General features: G+C 32.0%; 3 protein-coding genes across 4 annotated transcripts in view; 1 reads left to right on the forward strand and 2 right to left on the reverse strand.

The window, feature by feature from the left end:
- Positions 1–6,787: 6,787 nt before the first annotated feature.
- Positions 6,788–11,449, reverse strand: LOC106329018 (probable WRKY transcription factor 2). 2 transcript variants are annotated; one of them, XM_013767581.1, is made up of 6 exons: positions 10,887–11,449; positions 10,653–10,716; positions 8,733–9,120; positions 7,788–8,659; positions 7,568–7,726; positions 6,788–7,477 (listed from the first exon to the last, which is right to left on the reverse strand). In XM_013767581.1, exons 3-6 carry the CDS (start codon positions 9,066–9,068, stop codon positions 6,952–6,954), a joined length of 1,893 nt encoding a protein of 630 aa, XP_013623035.1. In that variant the 5' UTR covers positions 9,069–9,120; positions 10,653–10,716; positions 10,887–11,449; the 3' UTR covers positions 6,788–6,951. The 2 variants fall into 2 exon arrangements, with proteins under 2 accessions (XP_013623035.1, XP_013623034.1); XM_013767580.1 differs by lacking the exon at positions 10,653–10,716.
- A 2,887-nt stretch (positions 11,450–14,336) lies between these two features.
- LOC106331843 (putative 4-hydroxy-4-methyl-2-oxoglutarate aldolase 3) lies at positions 14,337–16,186 on the forward strand. The gene is made up of 2 exons (XM_013770263.1): positions 14,337–14,553; positions 15,517–16,186. Exon 2 carries the CDS (start codon positions 15,537–15,539, stop codon positions 16,035–16,037), a length of 501 nt encoding a protein of 166 aa, XP_013625717.1. The 5' UTR covers positions 14,337–14,553; positions 15,517–15,536; the 3' UTR covers positions 16,038–16,186.
- Positions 16,187–16,324: 138 nt separating this feature from the next.
- The window catches only part of LOC106329770 (probable receptor-like protein kinase At5g24010), a 12,789-nt gene continuing 4,180 nt past the window's right edge, over positions 16,325–24,933 (reverse strand). Inside the window, exon 2 of the mRNA XM_013768413.1 lies at positions 16,325–16,728. Coding sequence (XP_013623867.1) covers positions 16,325–16,728 — 404 coding nt within the window. The remainder of the gene's footprint in view (positions 16,729–24,933) is intronic.

A 24,933-nucleotide genomic window follows, 5' to 3' on the forward strand; every position in this document is an offset into this window, starting at 1 on the left:
AGCTTTTGGAGATGTTCGAGAGATGTTAGAATGCTTGTTGGATTGAATCTGTGAAGGTGAGTAATTGACCTATAATTATTTGATGGGTTAATAATATTACGCTATTGCTAAGTTGCTAACTAAATAAATAAATCAATAACCGTTTAGTCTCGTACACAGAAGTCCATCTAGGTGATAACTCTATATGGATATAATTAAATAGTAAACAGTTATTAAAAATACTATATAAATTTCTGATATCTACTTTTCAAGTAGGCTGTGAAAATAATATCAGGCACCGTAAGGTTATATAGCTAATATGTTTATCCTCGAATACATGAAATTACTATTCATAAAAGGTGAGGATACTAGCGGACCAATATCCCTTTTTTAGTGATAAAAGGGAGTCCCCCTCCCCTTCCCTCCTTTTTATTATAAATATGTGAATTATCCTAAAAATGAAACTAGTTTGTATATATGAAAGACCTCTTTGATCTTAGAAGAGAGGAGTTCTGGTAGTGATCCGTCGTTATAAAAAGTTTGGGTAACCCCTCACTCACAACATCATCTCGAGGGTGGAGCAATAGCGGATGTAGGAACATAAGTAGTCGGGGGCACATGATATTTTTCATTAAGATTAATTTTAGAGTTGAAGGCATTTCATGGGCCAATAATTACTCAAGGAAAATTGAAAATCAGTTGGGGCATGTGCTCCCGTAAGCTTGTCTTTGCGTCGGTCCCTAAGGTGGAGTTAGATGCTTTCGTAGGAGTCATGTAAGCTTGCCTTTGCATCCGCCCCTGGGGTGGAGTTAGATGCTTTCGTAGGAGGTCAACAAAGATGAAGCATCCGTTTACAAAAGAGGTCGCCTCAGTGAAAATGATGTCAAAGGGTAATGATTATAGAGATAACCGTAGATGGAATAGTTACTGATTCCAACAAAACGAAGTCATTTAGAGCATGGTTAATGGAGGAATCTTAGGATGAGTTCTTATATTTCGCTAAAAACTCCACCCTAAGAACCCTCCATTAATCATGCTCTTATCCCTTCTTATCATGCGCGTGGAAATGAAAAGTAATTAATATATCAAAATTTGACTTTTTTAATTCAAATTTTTTTAGCGTTTTTTCTTGACTGTCTCATATACTCCGGTACAAGCTATAAATAATAATTTACTCTTTTTCTATAATGGTAAAGAGATCAGCAGAACCGGACCTGAGATTTTCGGGACCTTATTAGAAAAAGGAAATAATTTTTGATTTTACCTAAGAATCAAAAAAAAAATTACTGGTTTTCTTTTGAACTTGCGTTTACAAAGAAGAAGCTAAAGTTTTGTAAGTTTTTTCTGGTGAGTTAAGAAAATATATTATAATATGTATAAATCATTTAAATAAATAAAAAATAGAGAAAGTCGAATAACGTACGTGCTAATGTTACAGACCCACGTACTATTTTATTCTGCACACCACAAACCAAAACTTTGATTTTCAATTTGCCTTGCACTGTTGCACATAAGATTACATATATTAACATTACATAAGCAAAAATTAGAAGTGGGAGCCCCATTAGGTAGGGGTCCCATACCAATGTTTCCTGAGCCTTGGACTACTAAATCAACAAGTTAAACCAGTCCAGTGGCGGAGCCACATAGAACAAAATGGGGGCATTGAACCCAACAAAATTTAGGAAACTGGTGTAATTTATTAAGCTTAATCTATATGCCCCTACTCTAGATATTTTAGTTTAATATAGATGCCTCCAACAACAGTATTTTCTACCTCTGCTACTGCGAATAGGGTCAGAAAATTATATGTTGAGAGGACACCAAAGCTCGACGAAGGTCAAGAGTACATATAATAATAATCTTTACGTAGGTTAATTATTTGTGAATAAATTACATGTTCTATAAGATTGTACAAAGGATGGAATAGGTTTAATCCATTGTTATAGTTACAAAAATCCATTAGTGAAAAAGTCCATTAGAAACAAAACCTTGACAATAATAAACTTGCGGTTATATTTATCACTGTAAATTTAAATCACAAAAATTTGTAAAAAAAAAATCAGTTGAAAGTGTCGTATATTTTTTTCCAAGAATTTTGCCAGAGCTCACATCAAGAAGTGGGGTTTGTGTCATACGCAACCTTGACTCGGCATTGTCTTCTTGTTGGCTCAGCTTTGTATTATCTGGAGAGAAATGTACAGAATCATAAAGCTCGATCGAGAAGTACTCAGCTCCTGTTCTGATCACTCTCACATCTTGTCTCCTTGTCTCCGGGATCTTATCTAAAAGCTGGTGGTTAGGTCACATGCTTTACTTGTCATCCAAGCTAACCGTGGTGATCTGTTGGTCTCGTAAGTGATCAAATCTAAATACACAGATGTAATAATAAAACAGAAGAAAAGAAAAATGAAGGCTAATTATATTATTTATTTTTCTAATGAACTCTATACCTCAAAAGTCAAAAGGAAATACAAAAAAAAAATCAATAAATATCTATGATTATCTTTGAATAAAAAGTAAAAACACATTATCGAGTCCTCTATATCAAAACGAAATATAAAAAGATTCACCAATAAGATTCGAATTTTAATCTTTATAGATTTCGAAGTATTGTCGGTCTTTAGCTGCCTATATAAAGAGAAGGCGCGCGATACCAATGGAAAGCATATCACGAAGAAATTAAAACTCTTGAAAACAATATTTTTATAAAGATCTCTCACCATGAGTGCTGCTATTATGATGCTTCTTCTGCTTCCGAAATCAAACTCGCAAAGGAGGACCGAAGTCGACAACGAATACGGAATTGTGTGGTGGGATCAGGATTTAGTCAAGTGGATTATTAAGAAACACCCAGAAACTGCAATCGGTTTTAAATGATCAGAAGCCAGAGACCAGGGCATATGATCTGATGAGCGATATCTCCTATATCATCCGGAAACTTGGCCATCAGCGAACGCTCTCTGATGCTGAATTAAGGAGAGCTTCGGATAAATTGGCTTATCTGACGGAAGCCGGTTTGAACGTGGAATGGTTGCGGCCAAATCTCGAGGTGAAGAAACATGAAGCTTACCTAGATAGGAAGAAACGCGATGCTTATGAAGCTCGGATGGCTTACTTTGAGAGGAAGAAACGTGATGCTTGTGAAGCTCGGATCGTGGAACTCAAACAAGAGGTCAAGAAACTTGAGCTTGCCAAGTCTGGTCTCAAAGCTGAGTTGAAAATCGAGAAGGCCAAGTTGAATCCTCGTTCGTTTAGGAATCGTCTTTTCGGGAATTGCTTCTGCCTAAATACATAAAGACTGCTTAAAAGATTATTTGTAGTTTTCTTTTCATGTATGTCACGAATGATAAGAGCTTTGATAGCTTGCCACACACATGAGTTCTAGCTATGTCCTTTTTGTTATTTCTTCTATACCATATATAAGACGTACTTTTTCTTTATGTTTACTGGAGTTTAACAAGCTAATGAATTGCTTAGTTAGTGAACACTGAACACAACTTCTTAGTAGTATTTTTTGTTTAAATATACAGATTGCTCACTGAAAAAATAAGTGGATTTTGAATGATTTTAGGTTAGAAACCTAATGTATTCTGTTAGTCCTCATCAGTCACCACAAACCTAACCAAGTGAGAGGAAAAAGTCAAGTTAAAGAAGAAACCAAGTTGGATCTGTGTACATCTCTTTAGATTATTAATAATCGGTTTTATTTTATTAGATTTTCTATATTTTTATATCTTAAAATATCCCTACTTTTTATTTATTTAGATGGATCTTTTATTTTTGATATGCCACATATGAATGATTCATTAGGTTTTATTTAGGTAAGGTCATCATTTTTTTTTTTTGAACATTAAGGTCACCATCATATTTATAGAGAAAATTTGTAGTTAGGATTGTCATTTTAACAGAAGCGTCTCATGCCGCAGAGGTTTCAAGAAGAGGTTAGTATGCGTAAAGGCCTTGTTCATTTGATATGGTTTCTTTTCTTCTTTGGGGAATTTGCCAAATATAATTCACAACTTGATTTTAAATACAAACATATACCCAAACTTGAATCAAATGCAAAATTAACCTAAATTTTTTTGTGAAATTACAGCCAACCCCTTGTGACCAAACAAAAAAACAGAAGACATTTTTACGAATATACCCTCAGTAAGTCGTCTGAGTCGTCTGAGATGCTAAAAGTTTTCTAGACGACTTCCAAGTAAATCTTCTGGTGTAGCTGATCTTAAAAATAATTTATAATTTTTTAAAAAAGTATTTTGATAAGCAAAAATTAAAATCATGTAATTATGAACAGTTTTAAGTGATATAAATTAAAATATAACAAAACTGAATTGTTTTCAACATAGATGAGTGTAGGTACTGAATCATGGTATTCTTTGGTCTAGGGTTTGGCAACATATGCTGTAGTATTGTATGTATTCTTAGGGTTAAGATTTTGGAAAGCTTGAATGTTTTTTTTTTAAATTAAATTTTTACCTGTAAGCGTTTACTTTTGTGTATAGTAAACACTTTCCCGCTTAAATAATTTAAATTAAATAATTTAAACTCGACGACTTACTTGTAAGTCGTCTGGGAAGTCTTCTATTTTGGTTTCCCGCTAAAAATATTTTAATTTCCCGCTAAAAATATTAGTCTTCTGGGCGACTTACAAGTAAGTCGTCTAGGAAGTCGTCTGAATCAAAAATATTTTAACCTACTTGGAATTTTTGTCTCCCTATATAAAGAAAAATTTACACATTCTCTCTCCTCCTCTTAAATGGCTGCAACAAAAATATAATGTTCATCATTCTAAAACTCTTCAATCTCTCTCTAATCTCTTTGAACTTATAAACACTAAGCTTTATATCAATTTATTGTTTTTGACTCTGTTTTTCAGATCTGGAAAACTTCTGAGACGACTTACCTGTTAGTCGCAGGGGCGGAGCTAGAGAAAAAGTTTTTAGGGGGCATAATTAAAACTATTCATAAAACTAAGGACCGATTTGTTAAAACAAGAGGGGGCATATTTAGAATTAGTCAATACTTTACATGGGATTTTCAAAATGAGTTGGGGGCAGATGCCCCCCTGTTACTCCATGTGCCTCCGCCACTGGTTAGTCGTCTAAAATATAATGCGCTAGACGACTTCCAAGAAGTCGTCTGGACTTCCTAGAAGTCTTCTGACGAAGTCTCCCTTTCATAACATATCTGAGCATTTTGGTAAGTTTTTATGTCTGATTTTTCTTCATTTGATAGCTTCTTGTTGCATAAAGGTCTTACTTTTTTCTCAAACTAAAACTCTTCAAACCCACTCTAATCTCTTTGACTTGAAAACACCAAATTTTATATGAATTTTTCAGTTTTGTCTCATGTCTTTCTCACTAATCTATCTTTTTTTGCAGGTTTAGTCTTACTACTATTTGTGTTTTTAACTCACGCATTTTTAATGGTTTTTCAATAGGGTAATACCATTCAAGCCACATTCTTCAGAGATTTGGATGCATCAACTGAAATGCCATTGGAGGAAGGTCATTGCTATGAAATTAAAAATTTCATACTAACAACTCCATCAGAGAGTCTTCGGTTGACAAAGAACCGATACCATATCAAACTCAATAAGACCTCTATCATTGCTATGATCGATTCATTTCTCAAGTCCAACTATTATTGTTTTCCAAAGTTTGACGACCTCTACCGCGGATTCGCCCATCCTAAATTTTCTATTGGTATGTTTATATCTGATCTTCTTTTTTTTAATAGTCAAGTTTAATTATAGCCGTAAATCGACAATATTTTGAGTGTGATTGTCTAAAGTTTTATTTTTTTCTTCTGTATATCAAATAAATATTTAAGGGGTTGTAGTAGGAGTAGGATTTCTTGAAGAATATATGACAGAACCTACCAACGGGAACAATGGTTTCATTAACCATAAGATCCGTTTCTTTATAGTAAACATGGAGTAAGTATTTCACATCTGAACTTAAAAGTTATGCATTTAATTAGTTTTAAGTTTTTAAGTTATGAATTTTTTTCATTCATTACAGTAACATTGTCATTAAGTGTGTTGCTTATGGAGCATTTGCTCATGTTTTCCAAGACTTATGGAATTCTACAAATGCAAATGTTGTCGTCTGTGTGTTACAATTTTGGAAAATTAATTGGAGAGAAGGTAATTTATAGTATTAGGTTTTTATCAGGTTTCTTTTTCTTGTATAAAGAATCAAAGATGCACTAGATGTAATACTGTTTTTGATTGAATAAAATTTTACATTCATTCAAAAAAAAAAAAAAAATTTATAGTATTACTTTATAATAGAACTTTGTTGGAGATGATATCCCCTTAATATTTTGCTCACCTATTTTTTTTTTCATTTTAACGTCCGATTAAAGCATGTGACCAACATTGATGGGTTTTCCAGAATTATTTTTGAACCCAGTGATGTTCCAGAAATTGATGATTTCAGAAAAAGGTATATCAATTAGTTTAGTGCATTTGGTTATCAGCTATGTTTTGTTCGGTAAACTAATTCTTGGTTATTTCTCTCTATAGGATTGCAAGTTAGGAGTTCTGAAAATCTTTTTCGTGGCATTTCGGTTTTATCATGTTTTTTTTTATAAATTGTTTCTTGTGTATTTTAATTTTCTATTACTTATTTTCCTTTTAAAATTGTTATCATAATTTTAATTATGATAACAATTAATCTATTTCAAATGTTTTTGTTTTGTATTAAATTCATAATAAGTTGATTGAGATTATTGCATACTATTATATATTTCAACATAAAAAATCTAATTAACACATAACCAATCACACAAGCTTTTTCAATTAAACAATTAATAGTTTATTATATATGCATTCACACTTTCGTTTGATATCAAAGAATTAGATCTAATTTTTTGTGCATATAACTTAGTTATTCGTAATATCGTAAGATTAAAATAAAAATCTCCAATAGTCTCTCATTCCACGCAGCCCGCGGGTTATCACCCAGTCTGTGGTAATCTACTCATCATCTGGTCATATACCGATTGTCCTGTTTCTGAACCCGGTTCAACCTTAGGCTCCATCCCTCTCTGCATCATCGCTTCACTCATCCCACCCGGTTGACTCAGATACTGGTAAGGTAAACTCGGTAACTTCCCTTGACCAAACGCTAAACCAGGAATCGAAAGATTACTCAAACCGGTTTGTCCTAGACCGAACGCAAAACCTGAAGGGGGACCCAAATGAGGCTGGAAACTAAACGGACGTCCAAATTGAGACTGGTTGTTCGCCGTTAGTTGTCTTTCGAATCTGCCACGTGGTGGCTCTTGGTAATGTTGTGTTTGAGCGGTTGAAACGCCGCTGTTACCGTTTCCACCGCCGCCACCATGGCTACTGTTACGTGCGGCAGGGACTTCGTGGTCGTGTTTGCCTTCGTAAGTGGTTATAACGGATTTGAGGTCATGAGAAGCTCTCTCTACATGTTTCCTCACTGTACATCCAGGAGCTGTGCATTTGTAGTAACTCCTACAAAAAAGTAAACATTGTTTATTACAACGAAGAGATAAATGTGTTTTATTTAGGGACAATAAACACTTGACAGAGTTTTGTAAGAACCTCGGATTTGGATTTCCTTTGACAACTTTCTGACCATACTTTCGCCAGCGATAACCATCGTCGAAAATGTCAACATCACTCGTTGTCTGAACAACGACTCTTGGCTCGCGAATAGCTCTTGTTGCTCCACTCATCTCTATGGCGTAAGCCTCAAGTTTCCTGAAAAAAACCAAAGTCAGAACAGCTGCAAGTTTGGATTGATGATTTGTTTAAAGAAAACCTTCTTTTCGATTCGGATTCATCTCCTTCTCCTCCACCTCCTCCACCTCCATCATATCCCAAAGAAGCACTCCCATGAGTCCCTCTATCATCTTCATCCTCATCATTAGAGAATGTTGACGAAGCATCCACCATGATTACACCACCATTACCATTACCATCACCTGACTCATACTGACCTCCTTCTTCCCCATTGTTCTCATTGCTTCCAACTTGTTGTTGAGTGTTATTACAACTAACCCACGTTCCAGCGTTATCTCGCTGTTGTTGTTGATGTTCAGGTTGTTCAGTTCCATCTAATTGCATTCCCGAGCGTCGATTAGGTGGAGGCTTGGAGTGATTATGAGCTCCTTTGTATATAATCTCAGTGATGTGACCTTCTCTTGATCTCTCCACTTTCTTCTTCACTTGACAGTTCGGGTTTGTGCACTTGTAATAGCTTCGTGGATACTCGCTTCCTTTCACTAGCTTCTGTCCGTACTTCCTCCAGTTATATCCATCCTCTGCAGGTGCACCACCACCAACCATCGAATCACAACCTCTTTGCTCTTCTCCTTCTCCTTCTTCTTCCTCTTGATGATCATTGGTGATTGTTGTGGCATCAGATGTCTTCCTCTTCAAGCCACTTTGTTCAGAACCGAGTTTTTGATGAGAAGAACTGTTGTTGTAGTTACTATTATCAACTAGCGTCATCTCTGTAGCGTTTTGGAAGAAAGAGGAAGAGGATGTTGAAACAGGATGGAATGTGAATGATGCTCCAATGACGTCAAAGAACTCGTCTTTGTCTTTCTCAGAAGCATCAGGAGAAGACAATCCATTGCTGTGAACACCCGGAAGAAATGAAAATTTCCCTGTAGTTGGAGACGGTTGAGCCTACAAAGGTCACACTGCTATTCATAAAATGTTTCATTATAACATCAAGATAAGGAAACGACTTGGAGCTTACCAATGGGTTAGAAAGGAAAACAGGAGACTCCAAGAGTGTGGCAGGGCTAAGGCCAGGAGAAGAGATGGTTAAGCAAGGAGACCGAAGACTAGAAGAGTCGGTGTTAGAGCGGATGTTCTCAGTGTTTAGCCTCGGAGTGTTGAATCCAGCACGAGCAGCGATTCTTTCTCTTAAACCACCTCCTGAAATGTTGTTGGTCTGCGAAGAATCCTTGTTGTTATTACTAGTAACCTGACCATGATTCAAAGATAACTCTCTTTTAAGAACACGTTTCGAGCTAGGATTACAAGGCACCCACTCTCCCATTACAGCAACGTGTTCTTCAAAACCAGACATTTAAGGTCTATAGGAAGTTGACTGAGTCTTTGTTCAAACTGTGATGAAAGTCCTGAAACATTATAAAAGATTTAAAAGGCAGTCACAATCACAAACCTTAGAATATATTGAAGACATGATTTAATTAGTCCTTGTTGTTATTACTAGTAACCTGACCATGAAGTCAACTTCTAGTATTAAACAAATACATTAATCAAGCTAAGTAACAGTATTTGAGACAATTGTAAGTGGAGTGGACCAGTGGAGTGGACCAGTGGAGTTAAAAACTAAGATACACATTTATGTTGTTTTTGGGTCAAGAAAGATTTTTCAAAGTTAAGTTTAAACCTCTTGTCTTTTTCAGAGTCGACAAAAAATAATAAAATTCATCAAAAAGACAAGAAAATGTAAGTAATTAAGATATAACATTTTTTTTATCTCTTTCACACGTTAATCTACTTATCGGGATCTCAGGAAAATTTTGGAAACTGAATCAACAAACAATCGAATTACGGAGATTAAAAAAGAGAAACAAAGCAATAAGACAACGTTAAACTATAGTAGTATAAATAGGGCTGTCAACTGGGCGGCCCAACACCCAAATGGGTGTGTCCAGTTGGACATATATTTTTCTGGACCCAAAACACTCACACTCATATTTAGCCCACACCCAATAATACCCAAATCCAACTTCACCCATCACCCAGCTGGAGAGTCCAAGCCCGCCCAATTATAAGTAAATCTGTTTAAACTCAATCTAAGTCCAATTTTAATGTCGATGAAAAATTATGAATACAAATGTGATGTAAAATAAATTTAATAGACTTCAATTTTTGATAACTGTGTTTTATGTAAAAAAAAATTATAACTCTCTGTTTTATATAAAAAAAATTATAACTTTCTGTTTTATGTAAAAAAAATTATAACTCTGTTTTATAGAAGGGAAAAATACCCTAGGATAGCACTAAAAAAGTTTTTGTCGCAAATATAGACTCTAATGATCAAAATGACCAAAATGTTTCATTAAAGAGGTAAATATTCACTTATACCCCTAGGGTTAACTAATACGTTAAGGGGTGGTGATTTGGGATTGAGATTTAAAATTTTATAAAATAAAAATAATATTAAAAATTTTAAAATAAAAAATAAAATAAAAATTTAAAGTTGGAATTTATAAAAAAAAAATTAAAGTTTTTATAAAAAAGTTCGAATTTAAAAACATATAATCTAAAACTATATAAATTATTTTTTTAATTTTCAATTTTTTTTAATTTTTTTATATATCTAGAATATTATGGTCCTTTTACTTATTAAATGAAACATTTTGATCATTTTCCTCCTTGTGGTCTATTTTTGTGATTAAAACTTGAAAATAATCTATTTAGGAGAATTGCTTTTTATATAATGGAGAAATCTAGTTCAGGCCGGAGAAATCAAGTCACAAAATCGCAAATGAATCGTATAATTGATTTTTCAATTTTCTCCCAATATTAAAAAACCTATATTTTTTAATCGGTTAACCCATTATGCAATTGGATTGGCCTAACTTGCCCATGGACAAATTTGGTGTTCAGCCCAACTGGACCATGAAATACATGGGCTTACCCGTTATCCGCCCAACACAGTCTGGACTGGGCCACACCCATAGGCACCCAACCCATGGACAGCCCTAAGTATAAACCAGACGGTTAGCAAACACTTAAAAGGTGATTAAGCAAATCATGGTTTGTTTGTTTTTTACATAACAATTAAAAATTCCAGGATTTAAAGTTAAAGATAAAACATTTTAAAAACGCATGGAATTCAAATCACAAAAGAAAAACGAGTGAGACGATTCACCTGATTGATTCAAGACGACGAACCACAGTCACAGTCACAGCCACAGCAGCCGCAAACGGAAATCTTTAGTTCCGCCGCTGACATCCAACTGGACACTGATCCAACACCCAGAAAAAAACAAAACCCCACCCGATCCGGATCCGGATCCGAATTTAGCAGTGGATTACGAGAGATATGTTCCTCTTCCTGTCTCCTTCGTCTTCAGGATTTTCTCTCTCCTTAACGAGAAAGATATTTTTTTTTTGTTTACACAAACAAAATGATGATGAATATTTGACAAAAGAGCAAGATTTCAACGGTATGATTATATTAATCACTGTGACTTTCTCCCCATCGAAAGGAAAATAAATAAAGAATTCAACTTTGCGTTTGTTATGCTTTGAATTTATAAAACTAAATTAAGATAAAAAAGAGGAAGACAAAAAGGATATACAGAGAGAATTATGAAACCATTTGATCTTTGTTTTCTGATTGTTACTGAAGACAAGGTCGACAAGGCAGAGGAAGAAGGAAAGTTTTTGCAGAAATGGTGAAGAAGATGGCTATTTGTGATTCTGTTTACTTTTTTTTTTTTTTTTTTTTTTTTTTGAAACAATTGTGATTCTGTTTACACAAAACGTTTTCTGTAGAGCAAAAAAAAAACGTTTTCTGTATACTGAATGTCCTATAACAACACGCCACGTGGAGTGATCGAGGTTAAGAGAATAAGATCGTCGGCTGGTCGGTTCGATGTACCGTGAGGTGTGGCGCAGGTGATCTCGAACATTTATTACTATTCCAATTTCATTTTTTCGGGTTTGGCTATTAATAGGAATAAAATTTGTTAAAAGCGGGAAATTATTGCCAAAAGTTCTTATTCTGCCACATGTCGAATTACGAAAAAAAAAGAAAGATAATTGTTGACAAAAAAAAGAAAGAAAAAAAGATAATTATTATTCTATTATTGCACTTTTATTATATTGGTTCGATACATATTCAGAAACTGATAGAAAAGAAAAACCGAATTATCCTTCTTTTTTTTCTTTTTTTTTTAATAACCGAGTGTCCTGGCCCACCGTAGTGGTCCAGACTAGAGACCGAAGCAAGCAAAGACGCTGCCAGGGCGTCACCATATGGCTCACCGTAAACGGTCTTCGGTCTCGGACGCCAAAGCAAGTCCGCATGTAAATTTTCTGGTGGCTAGTGTGAATCGAACCCGGAAACCGTACTTGCAACCGCAAACAGTATACCAGAGACCAACTCGTGTTGGTTAACCGAATTATCCTTTGTGGAGGAGAACAAATAAAAGTTAATTATAAAGCAGGTTGTTGTTTTTACTATAAGTGTCACATTGTTATAAAATTCTAGAACAAAACGAATCTTATCTGCAGGCTATTTATAGTCTATGTATAGGTCTGAGACTTTTATCCGAGATCCGGATTCGATCCGAGATTCGATCCGGATCCGATCCAAAAATCCGGATATCCGGAGGGGCTGGATCCGGATCCGGATAGTAAAATGTTGGATCCGTCAAAGCCGGATCCGGATCCGGATATCTTAATTTTTTAGTCCGGATATCCGGATCCGTAAGTTTTATTAATAAATATTTCAAAAATAGTAATACTTATATATAAAAATTAATTTTATTTAATATATTTTCATTTTTATAATAGTATATATAAATTTTATGTAAATTTTGTAATATTATACATAGAAATAATTAAAAATATTATATATATTTTTTTTAAATTATTGTTAATATTTTATATATATTAATATTATTTTTTATTTATATTAAGGATCCAAATCTGGATCCGGATATCCGCCGGATATTACAATTTTTACAAGGATATCCGACACCCGGATATCCGAGAACCCCAGATCCGGATAAGGATAATAAAATTATGGATCCGCCGGATAAGGATCCGGATCCGGATATTTTAAAATTGCCCGGATATCCGATCCGTCCCAGGCCCAGAACTATATGTATGTGAGTAACTATGCTAGAAAAATTAAGTGAAAGGGATATACTTTGCCAAAATATTGGTACCACGATAACAAGTTGTAGATTAGAGCATGACAAGAACAAACACACGGAGTGGATTATGTACAAAAAAATTGTCACTTGTTCTAACTTCTACTGACATCCAATAGTCAAAATATGTTTGTGTCAATCAGTTACAACAATAAGCAATTTAAATAATTTATGTTTTTAAGTCTTATATTGAGATTTAATTAGTCGATTATTATGCTTTTTTTTTTAACAAGTCGATTATTATGCCTTTTTTTTTTAACAAGTCGATTATTATGCTTTTAAGTACACAAATCATCGTTTAGTCGAAGTTCAAACTAGTAGTATATATGAAACTAAAGAAGTACATTTTGAAATTGTTTCATTTTGAAATTGACATGTTCTCATACATTTTTCGACTTATATATCAATAAAGGTGTAACTTTTTTTTTTTTTGGGCAACGAAACGTGTAACTGTTTAGATTTGAATTTGACATGTTCTCATGCATGCATCAGGCATGTGATCTTTTATTTTCTACTTGGTATTTTACATGCATGCATGTGATTTGATGAAACATATACTCTTAAATTAAAACATGAGATACTTTTAAGATACATTGTAAACCTTAGAGGTTGCTTGCATAGAGAAAAATGACTCAAATATATATAGATGAAATGTGATATACTACCTGATGATAAACGGATCATGAAAACTGAAAAAAATCATCAAACGAACAAAAACAACTCCCGACAAAGATTCTTTACAAATAGTATTCAAGATACGTTAAATATTTATGTCTGCGTAAACCCTAAATACGCAATTTTAAGTACCAGTACTATCAACTATGGATGAGTGTACGTTAAGGGTTACATAACTTACGGTCTCAAAAAAATATAGAGAGATTGGAGTATTTCAGTTTATGAAGACATTAATAAAATAGAATCATTTAATAGATTTAATTATAGAATACTCTTAATTATACCTTAAATTGAATATTTAATTGGAAATGGGGTGGGCAGTTTTTCCAAAAAAAACCCGGTCAAAAAGAGACATTGACCAAGCCTTTAATGGTTTTTATTTTCTTTTTCCTTTTGCTCCCTTTAAGAGCCGCAAATAATCACGTTACAGCGCTGTGACACAACACTCATGTGACAGCCGAAGCACGACTGGCGTGGAGTAATTCTTTCTCTCTCTAGTGGGGGCCCGCAAAACGAACTTTCAGACACAGAGGTTCGACGGCTCTGATTTCTTGTCAGTTCTTACGTCTATAGTAGGCCCCATAGTGTAATATGGACCCACACTAATGGAAAGACCAAAATGGATTTTAAAATTTTACACTCAGCCCATTAAGCCCATTATGCTTGAATAAATTATAAAATATATATTGGTTGACCCAAGTGACTTGTTCCGACTGTCGGATGAGCGAACCAAAAGTCAACAACTTGAAAAAGGTAAATGACCCGACCCGACGTAAAAGACCCGCACCGACAAGTTCACGATAGGAGCCCAAGTGGCTGTAGTGGCACAACTTTCTATGAGGATTTTCAGTGCGTTGGATAGCCTGACACGAGGAAGCTGATCTTACCCGTTGCTTGTGTTTGCATCGCCGTTTAAGAATCACTCATCCGTAGTAGAAAGTCCAAAACTTTAGAAGCTCTTCTCTGTCTGTCTCTTTGGTAATTTTTCTTTATTCTTCTTCCTTCGCTTGTATAGTTTTGTTGAAACCATGTTATGATTTGTTTTTTCTTTTTGAAGAACTTGAAGTGTTTGGTGTTTTTCTCTCGAGAAACGAGTCTTGTCTGCTACTCTGTTTTCTAGGAAGGATTGTTCGGAACTAGCTGTTGTGTAGTGAAATTTAGTTATATTTCCGCGGTAAGAGTGTACTTGGAGCTTTCCCGCCGTATAACCACGGAGCAGTGTTCTTTGGACAAAAATAGAAAAAGTTCATGTTAGTATATGTTACTCAAATTAATAGCTTCCTACTGTAACCAAAAGAATTTGACTTTTGAGATTTCATTGTTTTCTTGTTTTAATATATAGTCCTTGAAGATAATCTTTTTGTTTGTTGTTGTTAATAGCCTCTTGCTCAATCCCAATAAACAATCCGCAAGGCATTTGTATTTAACATATAGTAGTATTAGACGTAAGAGTCTAACAAACAGTCATCAATTCATCTGCATGCAATGCAATTGATTATAGAAGTGTCAGTTGTTAGGAATCGTATAGAGGATTGCATTTAGTAAGTTGTTTGGAGTTTGAGTCTTGCTTTATTTTCTTGAACCTGAGAATTTGATCTAAATCTTAACTACTTCCATGTCTGGTTTTAACACCATATTATATACAAAGAGTTTAACAAGAATCTTGTTTATAAACAATATATTTTGATTTTGTCTTGTTCGCTGCTGTGGCGCATTTATCTTGAACTCACAGATAGGTCTTTATGGTTAATATTGTCATCTGCTTTTTAAGTGCGTTTATCTAGTGTTAGTAATATTTTTTCTGGTAAAAAATGATACATCCTTTTTGAATCATTCGAGTTCATGTTAAAGAAGAAACGTCCATTGTCTAGGCTTTCTTTGTTATACTATTGTCATCGTTCTTTCATCTACTTACTCTAACCCCTTGTGGTTCCAATGCAGAACACACGAAACAATCTCACATGGCTGCATTTGCAACCGCAGAAGCGTGTGACAGTAACGCAGAACTAATATCAAACGGAGACCTACGAGCTCTCCACCCAGTCTTCAAGATCTATGGCCAAAGAAGATGCTTCTCCGGACCAATCGTGACACTCAAGGTCTTTGAAGACAACGTCCTGGTCAGAAACCAACTAGAGACAAAAGGAGAAGGCGCAGTCTTAGTAATAGACGGTGGTGGAAGCATGAGATGCGCGCTTGTTGGAGGAAACCTCGGACAGTTAGCTCAAAACAACGGGTGGGTGGGGATTGTGGTGAATGGATGCGTTAGAGATGTGGATGAGATCAATGACTGCGATGTTGGGGTTAGGGCATTGGGTTCTAACCCGTTGAAGTCTAGTAAGAAAGGTCATGGTGAGAAGAATGTGCCGGTTAATATTGGAGGGACTTTGATCAGGGATGGGGAATGGCTTTATGCTGATAGCGATGGTATCTTGATCTCCAAGACCGAACTCTCCGTCTGAGTCAGAGTGTTCATCTGCTAAAGTGCTAAGAGACTACTGCTGGTTTATTTCGAACTTATTTGTAATAATCGGTTTGATATTCTAAAAAAAAGAAAACCATTTTTGTGAGATTTGTGAACTATATAACAATAATAACAAAATTATAATTAGTTCTTTTTCCGAAATGAGCTACAATTTTTATTTATTTTGCTACTTCTCTGCTTTATTTCATTTTAAAAAGATGTGAATCATGTAGGGACAAATGGTTAAGGAAAAGTTGGTATAACCGTATAGGTAATACTATTAGTTTAAATAAACACTTGGCTACTATCGATTATACCTAAAGTCCCATCTCCACTGTACCTCTCTGTGTTCGAGCCACTAGACGGACCCTGCCTTGCCGTCTCCGAGCCATTAACATCTCCACAAGCTTCTTCAGTGTTGTCCATTAGTCCAGATTCTTGAAGCTGGAGCACATGTTCGAAGTTCCACAGAACATCACCTATCGTTGGTCTATCCACACCGTAATCCGCACAGCACTTCTCCGCAGTTTCCGCAAACTTCTTCAACGAGCACGGTTTGATCTGATCAGCGATATTCGGATCAACGATTTGATCTAGCATTCCCTTCTTTTGCCACTCAACAGCCCACTCTGCTAAGTTCACTTGCTCTCTTACAAGCAACGGATCAACAGCTGGTCTAGCGCAGAGAACTTCCAATTAAACAACTCCAAACGAGTAAACATCGGACTTATCAGTGAGTTGTTAAAAAAAATAAAATAAAGACTTGAATGTAGTATACAAGTAAAACATTCTAAAATAGGTTAGTTACTATAGTCCATAATACTAACTAGAGGTTCATCCATGCGACCACACGGGTAATTTGTTTCGCTTTTGTAAATAATTTTTGTTTTATATAAATAATATAATATAAATTTATTGTTTACATATATTATATAACTATTTAATATAACATTTTGAACATAATAATTCTATTTATTACATTGAGTAAGTATATTTTATTTTTTTAAAGTCAATTGTATCACACATACTTTCTATCATATAAATTTATTGTATTTGGCTTCAGTGAACTCTTTTATTTATATGAAAATATGCTACCAATAATATATTAACGGAATAATTCATATTTTATTTATATATTATATAAATAATGAGAAATATAACTATATAGTTTTAAAATAATATTGTGTTCTAAATTTATTAAATGAATACCTAAATCAGTTTAGGTGGCTTTTAAAAGTTATTTTAAGTTTATGTAAATTAATTATTGTTTTATATTTAACATTATATCATATTGTATTATTTAATGACACACTCGTTTCTATTCTAAATCAATTATACATAAATGCATGTTGGACTTTCTATAAATCTATTTGACTAAATCCGATGACACACATAACTAAATCAAAATGTCAGACATATCCATCAGTATAACAATATGAAAATTAATTTTCAGTATCAATCTAAAGATTCTATTTAAATTATGATGCGTCTGATTTATAAAAACACACGCATGACTATAATAATTCATATATATATTTGTTAGAAATATATTTTTCTAAGAAAAAACTGAAACAAAATAAACTTTGGGAAAGTAATGATTGTAGAATATATTTGTTACTATATCTGTTAAAATTAAAATTTGAAACTTACCAAATAAGGAGATCCTAAATATATGGATCTTGAATTGTGGTATATTAATTAAATTTTAAATTTATCATGAATTTGTTATGAATTCAGTTTAGGTAACTGTCTATTAAATTAGAAAAATATAGTTAATGATAAAATTAAGTTAGTTATTACTTTAGTAGCATTAAGGTGTAAATAAATTAAAGTGTTAAGGATCAATTTATAAGTGTACTTATGTTTTAATAATATACTAGATTAAGACCCGCGCAATTGCGCGAGATGAATGTTATATATAAAAATATTTTTATATATTATTATTTATTTGTGTTCATTTACGTATTATATATATAATTAAATTAGAATAAGCACATAATTCAAAGCAATATATCTCGTTTATTTACGATACTTTTTGGTAAATAAATTAAAACAATTATTATATATATTTTATATAGTATATAACTAAATTCCATTGACATGGACATATATAGTATATTTTAATATAAATATTTATTATTGAGAATTCGTACTCATATGATAAACACAAAATTTCTAATGTTCGATTTTTTCAATGCAAATTTCAAAATTAAAATATTAAGTTTTGAATACTTTTTAAAAGAAATTTAGAAATTAACCTATTTATGTATTTTTATATGTTATATAGTTTAATTTTAAACTATATTAATATATAATATGAATGTCTATTAAATGAGACTTCATATTCATACAATTTTATGATCATTTGTATCTTGTTATTACAAAAACAATTTAAACCATTGATCACAAAATTTTAGTGTGAGACATTTAACATTTTTAGTAATATATAGTCGTTTAAAAATTCAAAATATAACATATAAGAAAAAATCTAATTATTTAATTATAATATAAAATTAAACAAAAAAAGGTAAGATACAAAAATTGTTATCAAATATTTATTATTCATAATCATTAATTGTCATATATATGTTAATCATATTATGTAATTCCGTAGCTTTTATTTAAGAGAATGCGAGAATATTCTTTTGTATACTACTTATCAATTTGATAGCTAGTTTAATAAAAAGTATAATATATGTTAAGATAGATCAACCTATTTTTTTAAGAATTCTGAATTTTATTGTCATAATGACACATGACTACAAAAAAAGTTGTAATGTTTCTCGATTGATATATAAGGGATACTAGACCTTGACATGTGCGTCCGCACGGGTTTGTTTTCATTTTATATATTAATATTAGTTTTATATGATTAACGGTAAATAATGTAACATTAACCATATTATAAATTTAAAACTCAGTCATTTTCAAATACAATAATTGTATACTTTGCATTATAAATATAATATATTATTTTAAGTTGTCATTTTGTGTTTCGTCTCATAAACATAATTTCCAGTATATTTATGTATACTAATAAAAAAATCTAAAATTTATATGCTATGATTTCTCATTTTTTATGTGAGTAAAATGTTGTTTCATTTGTAAATAGCTAAATCTAGCATATATAACCAAATCTAGTATGGATCATATTTGTTTTATATGATTGTAGTATATATTGTTAGCACGTTAACTATTTGAAATAATTAAATAAATGAATATTTTCAGAAACATAAGTTGAATAGTTTTCATTCAATTATATCTATTGTAAATATTATAAGAAATAGTTTACTGAATATTGAATATTTTGTAGTATTTAGTAAATATTACCAAAACATTGTAATGTTTTCCTATGACGGTGATGGATTTTTAAATGTATACCATGCAAAATAATTAATTTTACAAATATGAATATTTGGGACAATCTCTAGAAAAGTATTATAAAAATGTTTGATGCCATTATCAATGGTTCAGACAAAAGTTCTCAATGTTATTAGATAATACTTTCTTTTAACAATTTATGATAAAATAAAATAAAATTAACTAATAAAATAATAAATTATGTCGTCATTTTACCACAAATATATTCCATATTTTAATTTTCTATTATCAATATAAATTACATAACTAAATGTATATGATATATGGTTTGTAAATAATTCTGAATCTAATTAAAAAGATTGATATGTTACAGGTTTATGTTTTGGCATTTAGTATATGAATTTTCAGACTTTTGCTTTTAGATTCTAGATTTTTTTTAAGAAATGAAAGATTGCAATCTTTTAAGTTTATTTAGCAGCTAAATATTAGCCAATTTCGTAATACACATACGATTTTTATGGGAACTGGTATTTATTTTGTCTTTTGTAAATTTATTTATTAACATATATTATGGTTAATAGTAAAAAATAGAGTGCCATTAGACGTAATAAAAATATATTTAAGGGTAAATTCATATTTGTCCTTCGCTTTTCATAGATTAGATTTGTAGCAAAAAATTCTTATCAATTTTTTTCTTATAAAGATCTGTTATAGATATCTTAGACAATAATGGATCTTAATATATTAATTTAACGTAGTATATAAATATTTTAATTGTTAAGATAGTTGTTTTAAAAACTGCATTGTCACGTATTTTTATTTTAAAAGTTTCGAATTACATGTTCTTAATTAATTTTATTAAATTGTTTTTTATGAAATTGTGTTTAATTAATGTTATAATATGTTCAAATTTACTAGAGATATGCTGAAGCTAAATTGGAAATATAAACGATTTATTAAATCTAAATACTGAAAGTAAAAATATATATTGTTGTTGACAAAGTTAATTAAACTTATTATTTATAAGTTAGCTAGTTAGTTAGTTATGAAATTGATTTAAGTGATATGTTTCAAATTTGGAAATAACATTAAATGCTTAAAGTTATGATTAGTTAGTTTTGCAGTGGTATAAGATGTAATTAAACAGTAAGTTTAAGGTAAATTTATATTTGTACATTTAATATTATAGATAGATAGATGGGAAATTGCCACAAATATCACATTCATAGTACCACTTTTCATATTTACACTAATCACTTTAACCCTCACTTTTAATGAAAAGTAAAAGATACTTATACGGCGAAATTTTTATGTTTACCACTTTCATGGTACTACTTTTCATTTTTACCACTACTAAAGAGACATTTTCAAAAATACTTTCTTCACTGAGTGGCAAAGACTCTTATACTCTTGTTTTTTATATATATATAATAAATTATTATATAAATAAATAAAAAATGATTTTTTTTAATGTTTTCGAATTATATTTTTTCCAAATTCGAACTTTTTTATAATTTTTTTAAGATTCTAATAAATATATAAATAAATACTTAAAAAATATAATTTTTAAAAAATAGTTTCAAACATAATTTTCGATTTTCAAAAAAGAATTTTGAAAAAAAATAAAAAAAAAGTTTCAAAAAAAATTCAAAAAAAAAATTATAAAAAAGTTCGAATTTGGAAAATTATAATCGAAAACATAAAAAAATATTTTTTATTTATTTAAATAATAATTTATTATATATATAGGTAACAAGAGTATAAGAGTCTTTTACCGTTTAATTAAGAAGATATTTTTGAAAATGTTTTAGATATAGATTATCTTCCATTTTTAGTAATCTGTATAATTTTTTTTAACGAATAACCGTGGCAATACACTTACGCGGTTTGCCACGGTTACAAAATGTCCACTTTAACACTTTGTGAAACACTAAAAAAACACTCTTTTTTTTTGTCAGCGTGAAACACTAATACATATACAAAAAATACGTGTTTAATCGAGTCCAAGTGAAATAACATTTCATTTTAACTTCTCTTTTCAATTCTTCGATTTTGAAAAGATGTGTGAATATGCAGTAAGAGAAAAGTTGCACTAAACATTAAATAATCTTATTAGGTTTCATTGAATTTAAAGAGATCAATAAGTCAAAACACATGCGTATAAGCAAGAAATTTTTTCTTTTCTTTTCTACATGATTACCTTCTTGCATAATTGCATTAACAATATCATTATGCCAATTTCGGGTACATTTTCATATTACTTGTGTAAATCACTACAGTGATTTATGGTTATTCTGAATTAAATAGACAAGCATGAATGAGACCGTACCATATACATGAATTTGAATTTATGAAACATGGAAATTTGAAAGGGTGCATATCGTGGTGGACCAACCACCTTAATGGAATTTGAACAGTTCAATGAATTTCATCTCAAAATTAAATTATTTTCATACCTAACCAAAATAGGATCAGATTTATTTGTCACGTTAATCTCGGTTCACTCATTTTTTCGACCCACATACAACGTACGGAATATCGGTGCTCCCCCGTTAATAAAAATAAAATTCGGTGTTTCCCAAAAGAGCGGTGTAAAGAATACTTCACTATAAGAAAACAGTATATTCTCGATAACAAAATATTTTGAAATTGTGTATTCATGTTCACAATAAATAAAAGCTTCATATAAAGTTATACAGACTACACCATCCCCAATCACCATACCAATTTCATAACTTAACGTATGTGGACATTTCGTATTTTCTCTTAGCGCATGACACTATTTTTTTCTCTATATTTTACACTAAATATAAATATGAAAAAATAGTGTTCCATTAGAGATGGTCTTATAACCTTTGTTTGTTTTCTTCCTTACATGGTATATATAATAGTCGGCCCTCATTTAAAATAATACTTTTATTTATAATATGTATCTATGGAATCTTTTAAGTTTTAAATCAAACATTATACAGTAGAACCTCTACAAATTAATAATGTTGAGACTTTAAAATTTTATTAATTTATAGAGATATTAATTTACAAAAGTTTCTTTTTTAGTTTTTTTTTCTATTTTTGAATATTTTTTATTGATAAAATAAGAAAATATTTTATTTTACCGTATATAAATTATTTAAATTTTAGAAATTTGACTTTCATATTATTTTATTACCTTATTTGGTGTATATTTTTATGTTTCATAGAATTGTTACGTGGTTTTCGATATAATTTTACTAAATATTATCAAAATATATTTAAATATTAAGAAAAATAGAAGTATTTTCATTGTGAATAAAAAATCAACAATATAATGTTTAGTTTGTACTTATTTAAAATATATATAGAGATAGATTATTAATTTATGATTTTAATGGGACTATATATTTACATGGAGATTTTAAAATTATTATTATCTTATTATTTTATCGTTTTGTGTTATATTTTACACCGGTTCGAGTTGGAACCGACGAAAATTATTAATTTATAGAAATTATTAATTTATCGAGTATTAATTTATAGAGGTTCTACTGTATATGTTATCAGTATTTACACGGTCAATACCTTTTAATCACAGTACAGTACAACACATACATATTGATATTTTATCAAATGCAATTATCGAGTTTCTATATTTTGGAAGGTACTCTAAACAAAACTAAATAAATTCTATACACCATATATGTTCATTTTGTTTTGATTTTTTTGCTTAACTTCATTTTGTTTTGTTGATTACTTAAATCCATTTACTTGTCAATTTAGCATTCATGAAATGGCGTGTAGCGAATAGAACGTATGGGACCTCCCCTAATAAGTCCATAGGGCATGTGGAATGTGGACTTATGAGGAAAATGATGTTTGACTAAAATCCTCATTTGCTTCGCCCTTTACGTTTCCACAAAATGACACCCTCAAACCTATTTTAGTTTTGTTGATTTTACTTAATTTCTTTAATAATGTTGATGATAAGTTGATAATGTTGTGTGCGAAGGGTTTTTAGACTGAATATTTCGTGTGTCTCTGTATATTATTACTCAATCAAAGTGTTCCTTTATATAGGGATTACAAGGAATAGGAAAAAGGAAATTATCCAAAACCTAATACAACATGAAATAGGAAAAGATCTAAAACAGATAAATGGAAACTTCCTAGATCTAAGGTCGGCCATAGGATAGGCCGACTTTCTCTCCTCAGCCACCGTCTCTCTCTCCTCTTGGACACGGTTGTGGTTGGGCCTGGTCGTGGCTGGGCCTGGTCGTGGCTGGAGAAGCCATCTCTTCTTGTCTTGGTTAATGGCAATCCACATTGTTCATAACACTCCCCCTTGGATGCCATAACCATACAGGATTTGTAGTACGCTTAATGTTGCCTCATTAAAACCTTATCAGGAAAACCCAGTGGGACAAAACCATGATGAAGGAAAAAGAGTACAACACGCACTACTCCCCCTGATGTGAACCTCGGTGTAGGTTCTACATACTACGCATCTTGATGCGTGATCTATCCTATCTGTGTAGGAAGGGAGTAATTGGCCAGTTTCATTACTGCACCGTAATTAAGACCACTTAGACCTCTTAGGTCGTTTCTCATGTCCTTTGACATTGAGTGTCCCGTTTGAAGCATGTATGCTAAGCAATGTGAACTACATTGTCCTCGGGAATCACATGTTGGTCTTTGCAAAACGTGTTTGCATCTGTCCATAGTCTAGACGTGACTGTCTACTTATCAAACTCCTTTACTTAGGTCGGACAGACCAAGTACTTATGGACAGCATACTAAATATGGTTTATCATTCGACCATGTTTCAATCTGGTCGATCTATGTCCAGGTCATAGACCTTGTCGATACATGTTCACTACTTGTTTCATGAGTGTTCAAGATCAATTATTGTTGTGGCTCTTAGGCCGAACACACTCATGGATGTGGACATTGATTCCTTTGCCTTAGGTAATGCCATATGATGGCGTCTCATGACCTTAGTTGTTTTGGATCATATCCCACGCTTAATATATATTGTTAGGTCATAGATCTTGACTCCACGGGCTTACAATACTTTTGGTATCCGACCGGGAAAGGGTAGATCAAATATCTCCTACTATCCTCACGACAAAGTCTTGTGTAGGTTACACAGCAGCTGTAAACTATTCTGCTATCCCGGATCCTTAAGGGATCTGATGTCGGATTACAACCTGTTGGTTGATCTTATATACTAGCCGTGATCAAAGGATATGAGTCGGACATCCTTGGTAGGACAGAGCCGGACTCTTATGGCCTGAGGGCTGGACGCTTTTGGCCAGAGAGCCGGATGCTCTTAGCTGGTGTGCTGGACGTTTTATTAGCCAGACACCCACATAGACTTCATTCTATATTAACCTTCTTTAGGTTTAGTATAAGCACAAGGAATTTCTTTATAAATTCTCATATGTATATGGACTGTAATTGGATTGTCTTTTACACAACTCCAAGATCAATGATCATGTGTGATCAATTTCTTTTATATACTTTATGTTATGCAGATGCTTTTGCTTCAGTCCATGAATCAGCTTAGGAACAAAGCTGTTCTCTTATCTTATTTTATC

The sequence above is a fragment of the Brassica oleracea genome, chromosome C3 (genome assembly GCF_000695525.1).
Source record: "Brassica oleracea var. oleracea cultivar TO1000 chromosome C3, BOL, whole genome shotgun sequence".
Lineage (NCBI taxonomy): Eukaryota > Viridiplantae > Streptophyta > Magnoliopsida > Brassicales > Brassicaceae > Brassica > Brassica oleracea.

What these genes read in the sequence shown, in the direction of transcription:
- LOC106329018 (XM_013767580.1), bottom strand. Translation starts at nt 9,068, where the DNA reads ATGTCTGGTTTTGAAGAACACGTTGCTGTAATGGGAGAGTGGGTGCCT. An exon ending in TTTTCCTTTCTAACCCATTG is followed by an intron (nt 8,660 to 8,732) that starts GTAAGCTCCAAG and finishes TGACCTTTGTAG; the next exon opens with GCTCAACCGTCTCCAACTAC. An exon ending in AAAGGAAATCCAAATCCGAG is followed by an intron (nt 7,478 to 7,567) that starts GTTCTTACAAAA and finishes ACTTTTTTGTAG; the next exon opens with GAGTTACTACAAATGCACAG.
- LOC106331843 (XM_013770263.1), top strand. Translation starts at nt 15,537, where the DNA reads ATGGCTGCATTTGCAACCGCAGAAGCGTGTGACAGTAACGCAGAACTA.